Below are 10,332 nucleotides of genomic sequence, written 5' to 3'. Positions count from 1 at the left end.
ACCATTATTCTTACCCTTAAAAGAAAATTTGGTTATAACACTCAATGGACAAATTCAATTACATTTGCGATCACAATCCATTACAATTGATCTATCAATGAAATTTCATTACAATTACATAAATTTTCTTTACGAATTGAACTCTAGTTCCTTTAATTCTCCATTTATGGTTTAAAAACCATTTTTTTTTAATAAACTAAACATATTTTAAATAGTTAAGAAGTACCAACAAGAGCTTGAAAACCAAGATGTCTGTAGTTTGAATTTCTTATCCCAATTTATACTAAAAGAAAAGTAATTAAGAAGTTGATGTTAAGATCTTTAAACCTTATATATTATCAAGTTAGAGAGGAAATGAATATTGCATTCAATGTCATACTTTCATATTACAATTGAGGTTACCTTATAGTAAAAAAAATACAAGATCTAACATAAAATAAATAATGTATTTGACATTCTAATACATTATGAAATATTCGAATACTTCTAATATCCTATTGAGAAAGTTGAAACTATTCTACTACAAGCTTAAGGCTCCGTCAGCATTTAGCATATTAAGCCATTTGGGCAAGGGAATCATTATAGATGCAACCATCCCCAATTATTGTGATCAAAGACATAATTTTTGTATATGATTTTGTGAAGGCTTGGTAAGGGAAAGAATCAGTAGGTTATGAAATTAATGTTCTTTTAGTCATAAGAGATAGAAACTCCTTGAGCCAAAACAATCCCTATTCATTACATTTGCTTCAAAATCATCTATTGAAACCTCAAAAATCTTAGTTTACTACTTTTTGTGATTATTAGGATGTAATTTTTCTTAAATATACAACATTTTACGGTATTCTATGTTTAATCTCTATTCTATTTTTTTCCTTTTCATTTGATGTTGTTGTTGGACCAGGTCTACGACAAGGTATTGGAGTCATCAAGTCATCGCTGTCATGTGTCTTTTTACCATATATAATTATATTTTTTCCATAAATAATAATGTAAAATGTGGGTTTTTCCTAATTTACTCTAACAAATTATTTTCGTAACTTTTCTTTTACCAAACTTAAATCTTGAATACTAATCCTGTCAAATAAGAAGCTGAATCAATTATTTCAATTATTTTTATTTTTTATATATTTTTAAATATACACTCGACTAATTTAAAATTACATTCTCCAAAGAAAATATTTTCATCCAATTTAAAATTTAAATTGCGAATTAAACTGTAGGATAAAGATCGAATTACAAACTTACAATTTTTATTTCTATTTCATTTCTAATCTATAAACTTCTTTTTTTTCTCTCTTTTTGTGACGATATATTTTTTAAAAATATATCATTGTTGTAGGTCACAAATACTTGATTTCATTGAAAAAAGATTATAGAAATATCCATTGGATGGATGCATTTTGAACCATTTATAAAAGTTCATATTTTCTTTTTTTAATAATGATTAAATTAATGCATCCACTTTCAATTTTCAACAATAGCAATCATATACTAAAAATAATCCTTTAATCCAAAGCACAAGTTGGTCAGACGGCTATGCATTAAATGGACTTTTTTCCAAAACCCAAACTTCTTTTGATGCTAATCCCATATTTGTCATTATTTAAAACAAAAACATTATTTCCGAAAATACTCATATTTTTCCTTTATTTTTCTTTTGCTACGTTTACATTCTTTTCATTTTTTAGTAACTTTTAATTTTTCTTTTTCCTTCTTTCTATCTTTTATCTTTTACAGTGCATATTATTATTGGAGTTTTAAAAAAATATAACAAAACAGTAAAATATTTACATAGTAACAATTCTAAAAACATACTAAGTCCACAGGTTCAAGATACTAAAAATGCTTCGTCAACAATTCGGGTAATATATTTAGTACACGATTGTTTAGATTTAACTATTGTTTGGTACACGATCATGTATAAATAATCTTAAAAAAATAGAAGAAAATAGAACGACGTAAAAAAAGAAAAGGAAAATAAGAAAGATGAAAAGAAATCGCAGCCTAAAAAAATAAGAGTAAAAGAAGAAATACGATAAAAAAATGGCAGTAGAAAAAATAAATATGAGAGGACAAATCTGAAATACTTAAGTAAATATTTTAGTAGTTTGTTATATTTATAAAAAAATTTCATTATTATATATCATATATTCTTATTTTCTTTCCTAAGCAATTGAGATTGTAGACTTAATATGATATAAATATATATCTTTTGCTACGTAAAATTATTCAAAGTATAATTCAATTGAGGTCGGAGTACGTTCCGTAATTCTTGAATAGTTGATATTAAAAAAATGAAAATACTAAAATAACAACGTAACGAATTATAAATAATAAAAGGATTATATTATTTACATAATTAGATTACGCCAGGTCCAACCCTTTATTTGTAGTATTCGATTATCCAGTTCAACTTTTTTTTCTCCAATTTTCTAACCCAAAACAAAATTTAACCCAACTCACCAGTTTGGTTTGGATAATTCAGATTGGTCGAATTATTGGTTTTTTTGAACTTAAAATCCTTTGCATCTATATTAACCCATATTAACTTGTGCATTGAATGGGACGGTAAGAATTGCATTTCAAATACAAACATGAAGGAACTCTTTGGTTCGAAGGCCGAAGAAGAGATGTGATCGATCTAAAAGTATGTTATTAGTCAGTAGGAGTTTTGAAGATTATTGCCTCAAAAATATGTTGTAGGAGATTAATCGTTTTTCTAATGGTTTGGAAAAACGATTATCTTGAAATGAATTTAATGACATTAGTCTTATATATATATATATATATATATATATAATAATATATGGGGTTATTATTTCCCAAATCTCAACCAAAACTTTGTTTTAAATATATATATATATATAATTTAATAACATTAGGTAAAATATTTAAACAATTTTAAAAATGAAAAAAAAGTCCACAGACACACAATGAAAAATACCAAAAATATATATGGTAATCTTCGTTTAGATTTGGCTACCCCAAACCTAAACTTTTTTCTCTTCAAAATTTACTAAAACGAACTAAACGATTTTTTTTTCAAAAATTCTTTATACACAATCTTTTAACTTTGTTACCCTAATCTATGATTAAACGATTTTTTTCAAGATTCTTTGTATATCATCTCTTAGATTTAGATTTGATTATCCTAATCTAAACAAGGTAAAAAATGAAAAGAAGAAAGACAATGTAGACATGCACGCAACGAACAAAAGAGAAACAAGAAAGACGATAACAAATTAGATTTGGTTACCCAAATCTAAATGACGTAAAAAAAAGAACAATTGAAGAAATCGTAGGTGAAAAAAGAAGAGTAAAGGAGGAAGACGATAAAAAAATCGCACAGAAGAAAAAAAGATAAAAGTGCAAACCTGAAATATTTAAAAAATTGCCAACTTTATAAACTTTGTTAACCGAGCCGTAAATATTTTAGTAGTTTGTTATATTTACAAATGTTTTCCTTTTTATTATTTATTTTTATTAATCATTTATTAGATATAATAATGGTTAAATTATATTATTACCTAAACAATTATAACAAAAATTTCAAGTGGTTCAATATCATCATATAACATACATATATCATATATATATATATATATATACATATATCACAAATCAATTTGCTATTGTCTATAGCTAGGGCTCAAATAAGTCTCCTAAATCCATCTAACCAATCAACCAAACAAAAAAAAAGTCTAACTCTCCCTGATCCAAACAAAGGGGGAAAATCCTTAATAAGACAAGATTAGATGTCGTACCTTGAGATTTTCTCGTTAGAATAAAATAATTGAAAACGTAAAACTAAGAGTACGAAACAATTCCAACCATGCCTTTTGACAATCTTTTTTTTTTTTTTTTTTGTCTTGTACGTTGATCTAGAGTGTTTTCTATTTTAGAGATTTTATAGATTTACTTATATTCAACGTAAGTAGATTTTAATTTGTTGCAATAAACATTATTTCAAAATTATTTATTTGTTATTATATTTACTATTTGCTTTCATTTTTATTATTTTACGTTCATTATTCTTTTATTATTTTCTACAACTTTTACTCTTTTCTTCTCAAACTAAAATCTTTTATACCTAAAAAACAAATTGTTATAACTCAAACTAAAATAATATATCTCAAACACAATTGACTTATAGTAACCTTCTTTCCCATCTCGATAATCTATTTATTGTTCAATGAAGTTACACAGACAATACACATTTATCTTTTTTCTTTCTTTTATGCCTTAGGTTACAGTTGGATGCAGTGTTCTCCATCATGCAATCAGAGTTCTAAGCAACCAAAGTTTACTTAAATAATGTAAATGATGGAGTATTTCAAAAATAGAAAAAACCACTCCACCACTAAGAAACAAGATTTATTACACTTCATTTTTCTATGAACTATTTTGTAACAATTTCCCTCTAAATTATATCTCCCAAATTTATCTTTGCTGCATTTTTATCCACGCCATAAAGAAAACTCTTCCCTTGGTTCCATGGTTCCAAGATGTAAAGCAGATCAGATTATCTTGTCCAAAGCACTCAAATCTCTCCGCAATATTTCGATGGCATTCTACTAAGACACATAATTTTTCCATAATCCAGTTCCCAAATTCTCATGCTTTGAAGACTGTTATAAAGCACATAACTTGAAACCATATGCTTAATAATTGATATGAATCTTCAAAATTGAAAAAAAAAAAAGTGAATGCGCTAAAGAGGACACAGAAGGCAGACAAAGGGTATGTACTCAGTACTCAATGCTTTGTTTACATGTACCTCTAAATGTTTAATACAGTCTTCCAACGTATCACCCTCCAACTATGTTATTTGAAGGCTTTACTCCAATCATCCGCTCTTCTCTATCAACCCTTTTTGTCGGTAAATGATCAAACGACTTCGTTTTTCCTAGCCCACTCATCTACCAGTTTTGCATGGTATTATCAACACCATAGAAAGTTCCCTGCTGCAATTTTGATCATGCTACTAATCAGAGACCCCCAGTCCAATAGGTATAGAAAAGCAGAATAGAAACAAGCTTTGTTTTTAAAGCTAGTCATGAAATGAAAAGCTTGCCCTTTGTAAACATGAGGCATTTTCTTTAGTTCCTGTAAGCCAGCTTTGACCTTATATAAAAAGTTATGGACACGTTAAGAAACTGCAACAAACAGATTCATAAAAACTGGAAGACAGTGCAAATACAAAACATATTTTGAATAGCGAGAGTAAAAGTGACTTCCCAACTACGGAGATGATAAAGAAAACCCATAGAACTGCTGACTTGATTGAGTTTCTAATTCATTCTCCTGTACAAGCTTTACACATTGAATAAAGAGAATGGGAAATGCAAATAAGGGTTTATTACCAAGGGTTTATAGATAGACTCAAAATCAAGTCAACTAGAGTTTCAAAGCCTGTGTCTATATAACATATATATTCTTGATGCGTGCATTCTATATATGTCGGAAATAAGTAAAATATCAAGGAATTTGAAGAAAGACGGTTTTCCAAGACCAACCCCTGTTGATTGTTTTCTTTTCACGCAAGCAAAGAGAGAAGGTGCAGATGGGGCAAGAATTTACCTTAAGTAATCCTCAATTCAATGGCTTCCTCAGGGTGATTCTACTCTGCAATTTATGAAAAAACTTGACAAATACTCCAAGTCCTCCGCAGAATCAAGAATTTTTCACTCTAGATGGTTTGGAGAATTCGTAAGAGATCTGCAGGTTCCAAGAAACTCATCTTGTTTTGAACATCATATAAAAGCACGGGGGAAAGAAAAAGAAAAGATGACCAAAATACCACAAACTGGGGAAAACCCTGACTTTATAGCAAAATGACCTTGATCTTGCAGCCCATTTGGCGCATTACCAAGTGATGACACCCTGTTTAGTGTTCTTTAAGCTCAACCTTGTTTAGTGTTCTTTAAGCTCAACTTCTTAAACAACCCCATCAGAACCACTGAGTAAGGGGTCTGGTGTGTTAGACGAGATCTGATGAAAAAATCTGAAATGATTCACTCATTTGAAAAACCAAAGGAGAATAGATCGCGCTGGTGAAATATTGGATTTCATCTCAGAAGACAAGCTTCGACCAATAGACAATATGAATTCTAACAGAAATTACGTTGAAACAAAAAGAAAAAAACTCAAGAGTTCAGACTTTTGAAACCAACCAACACTAAATTTAAGAACACAGCAAGGAGAAAATTTCTGGTTTAGTATAAGAATTCCAGTTCAACTTGAAGAATTTGTTCTTTTCATGTCCTGAACAGATGATACAAATCAGTCTTTTTACATTAGAGAAAAGCCCTGAAAACTAAATATATGCAATTAACAAAGCAACGATTTCAGTATTTTAACTCCAGCCATAGAAGTTAGTCTGAGAGCTCAAATTATTCAGAGCCTCTTGAAGCACCACATCTGAATTGAGCAGCTAGTTACCAGGAACCAAACCGCGCACTGCAAGTTCTGGCAGATGGCATTAACATTCTTGATCGTCATCATTGAACTTTGGAGTCAGCAGCTCACAATTATATCTCAGATTGAACTGCAAGAGCAATGGATCTAATTGCCATAGTCATAACTAGGAATGAACCTGAACCAACACATCAGCAAATACAAACTTGGCTTCTATTCTTCCCAATTGCCACCCACATAATTTCCTTGAATGCAGTCGATCATGTGCTCAAGCTAATTTGTCACTAAATCCATATACGGAGAGTCTTGGTTGAAACTATTCTTACTACTGCTATATCTTGCAAACAAAATTGCTCCTAAGCTTATGACCACATAGTTAGTCCAGCAAAACAGCAGACGCCCATAATCATGAAGTGAAGTACCAATTTACATGGATGTGTACATGAAGAAGTCATGAGAAAAATTGTGCCCTCAAATAAGAATGGATGTAATAAAGAATCTTCACTGAAAAGAAAAAAGTCAGCTCATGGTACAGAAGCATCAAATCTCGGTTCATAGAAGCAGACCTGGCTGTTACACGACTGCAAAGCACAACCAGCAATCCAAGACCAGACTTTTTTATCCACATCATAAAGAAGACTCTTCCCTTGGTTCCAAGATGTAAAGCAGATCAGATTATCCTGTCCAAAGCACTCAAATCTCTCCGCTGATAACCTCAACAAAACTCGAAAATATTTAGGCGGCATTCTACTTATCTCCACCCACGTGATTTTTGCATGATCCAGTTCCCAAATTCTCATGCTTTGAAGAGTGCTATAAAGACCAATCCTACCAACAAGGAATAGACGCTTCTGTGTACCGGCAACCAAATACCCATCCAATAATGAACGAGGGAACCTGGCTGGAATATGTTCCCAATAGCCTGTGTCTAAACGATACATCATTAGACCAAGTGGAGAAAGAGCTTCCAAGTATAACTTGGAATCACAATATGCCATCTTTGAGGAGCAGAGATTTACTGCAGGCATTGTCTGGTGAAGTGACCAACGGTTCAGCTTTGAGTCATAAACTTCAGTGGGTAGAGACTTATCACCATAAATATCACTAGTCGCTACAACTTTAAACGAACGGTCAGTCCGATCAACAACCAAAATTAGCTGCCTCTGCTGATTGTGATGCATATTTGGCAATGCCCTCCACTTTTGTGTGAGCGGATTGCATACCAAGGTTTTGAAAGTTAGCCCATCAAGCCCAGAAAAACAAACAAGACCACCAGATGAACCAACCAACCAGAATGCCCAAGGAGGCAAAAATGTAAATGGAATCTTATACCATGTTTTTAAAGGCAAGCTGAAGACTGAGCATTGGGGAGTTTGAGAATTCTTCCAAAATGTGAGAAGACAAGGCCCATGTGAAGGCACTTGAGCATGGAATTTAAGGAAACTACTATCTTGAAGTATCGAATTCCACCTTTTACAAACAGAACGAAGCCTAAAGATTAAAAATGGAGGAACCCTGGCTAAGATCTCATTCAACAAATCTTCAGGTAGCATCGCCCATATACCGTCTTCCATTTGAACGTCTGGATAAGCTGCTTTACCAAATGTTGTGACTGTTTCCTCATCTAATCCACGAGGTTTCGTCTTTATAACCTTCTGTCTCGAAGGACTAGTGTTCCTCGATCCTGCTCTACCCAATGGACTAGTATTCCTCCCACCACCTCTTAGAGGCGAACCTTGTTCAACAACCATGGTATCTTCACGAACAACACCACTTCCCAAAGATTGAGAATCAACAACTCCAGACCCAGATTGAGAAGATTCCCCAATACCATTCATGGCGATGAACTTATTCCCAAAAGAAACAAATACCCAATAGAACTCCCTTATCCCCCACAAAATGCAGAACGCTATTGAACGCCACTCACTCCAAAAGATCCAAAATTTTCAAGCTAAGTAGCGAATTTCAACTTCGGACCATCTCCCAAAACGACACTACCAAGTGTCCAGAACAAACATTCCACTTCAAATTAAACAGAAAAAACAAAAACTAAATCGACCCGAACTTCATTGTGTCAGATCCTCAAGCGAGATAATCAGTCAGTGATCCAAATGAAAAAAAATAAAAATAAAAATAAAAAAAAACGTAAATGTATAAACCCAAATGGAACCCGACAACAAGAAGCAGAAGCTTTGTCGGCAGAGATGAAGATTGTATCAGGTTCCGCCATGAACAAAAAAAACCTTCCTCAAATCTCAAAGATTAGAAATTCGGCATCGAAATTAGGAGAAGGACCTAATGTTGAAAGAACCCAGTTCCTCATTTTCGGTCGATTTTCTTCCTTCCCATTTTCCCTCAAAGCATTCGCCCGCTCCTTGTTTTGATTTTCTCCGCGACTATTTCGCTCTCGTTGAATGATTTTTATTAAAAGTATAAAATATAAAATCGAAGGGTATATTCCAGTGCAACGATGGGTCGTGAGATTGGATCCTTAGCCTATCAAAAAATGCCACGTCAAAAATTTTGATTTATAATTTGATGGGCTTTGTTTGTTTTATGTGACCCAATGCTTATCCAATTTAAGAAAATGCCATAAGTTGGTCTAACACCAATTAAAGTTTGAATTATTGTATGATTAAGGCAAGGTTAAACTATATCATTCAAAATAAGGTTTTTTTGGGTGTGTTTGGTTATTTATTTATCTAAGTGTTCAATTTTGGTAAGCGAAAACAAAATTCGATGGATTCTTAGGAGTGTTCAAGGAAAAGAGTTAGTTATTATAATCCTAGATTATTATAGTTGAGTTTTAATATATATTGTATATTTTCTATTTGGGTTATAATAATATGTGTGTGACAAATAATAAAAATAACTACGAAATTAAAATAGTAAAATCTGTAGCAAATAGTAAGTAATGTAGCAATTCTGGATTTTAATATGACGTTTACGGTAGCTAATTGGAATTTTTTTAACAATTACATAATCTTTCACCCCAAATTACTGTTTAGTCTCTTCAAGTACTATAAATTTTAAATTTCATCCCCACTAAAGATATATGGATGATTTATGTAACGCACTGAGTTTAGGAGAGGGGTATAAATGAAGCGATATCACATCTGAATCATAGAGATATTGAGGACATGAAAATAATGTTAAGAAATACTGAAAATAATTAAAAAGTTACTACCTATACTGATAAGGAGCTCCTTCTTTTCCGATGGCTCAATCATAAAAACTCACGGTTAAGAGTGCTTAACTCGAAACAATTCTATGTTGGGAATGAAACATATTTTTGTTTTCAATTTTGAGATTTTTGAAATTTTTCTTACGTCACATTCATATAAAATTTATTAAAATGGAACCTCGTGCACATAGATTAGGTTGGTGCTTTCGTTGTTTCATTCCTCATTCTCACCCCCACCAAATAGTTAACGTTTCAAACAATGTTTAGATAGCCATCAACAACACATCTGCATCATTTTGAGCAGAATAAAAAGAAAAGTGGATATAAAAGAAGTTAAGGATAATTTTGTAACTTTGGTTGATGACGTTGTAAGTAGTAGCCAAGCTTTTAGATTCTCTCAAAGATGAGCAAAAAAAAAAAAAAGAGAAATCGAAACTTAACAAAAACATCAAACTTTTACAGCCTGTATAACTTTCCTATAAACTTAGCCATTTTTTAAATATTTCAGGTTTGCCCTTCCATCTAATTCGTCTTCTTCATTCCTTCTTCCTCCTATTTCTTTCATCATCTTCCTCGTGCAATTTCGTCTTTTTTTTGTGCAATTTCTTTCCATCATCTTTCTTATTTTTCAATTTTTTATTTACATCGTTTAATCTTTCCATCGTTTTTCTTCTTTTCCTCTTCTTTTTTTTGCTTTTGTATCGTCTTTCTACTTTTTCCTTTTTTTC

At 31.6% G+C, this 10,332-nt stretch overlaps 1 protein-coding gene across 1 annotated transcript; it reads right to left on the bottom strand.

Annotated features, from left to right (window-relative positions):
* Nucleotides 1–6,203: 6,203 nt before the first annotated feature.
* Nucleotides 6,204–8,838, bottom strand: LOC103498554 (F-box/kelch-repeat protein At5g15710). The gene has a single exon (XM_008461187.3). The coding sequence runs from the start codon at nucleotides 8,256–8,258 to the stop codon at nucleotides 6,945–6,947; it is 1,314 nt and encodes a 437-aa protein (XP_008459409.1). The 5' UTR covers nucleotides 8,259–8,838; the 3' UTR covers nucleotides 6,204–6,944.
* Nucleotides 8,839–10,332: the final 1,494 nt, after the last annotated feature.

This window comes from Cucumis melo, chromosome 9, assembly GCF_025177605.1.
Source record: "Cucumis melo cultivar AY chromosome 9, USDA_Cmelo_AY_1.0, whole genome shotgun sequence".
NCBI classification, from domain to species: Eukaryota; Viridiplantae; Streptophyta; class Magnoliopsida; order Cucurbitales; family Cucurbitaceae; genus Cucumis; species Cucumis melo.
Note: the sequence above shows the minus strand (reverse complement) of the source record. Positions and strands in the feature narration are given on the sequence as shown.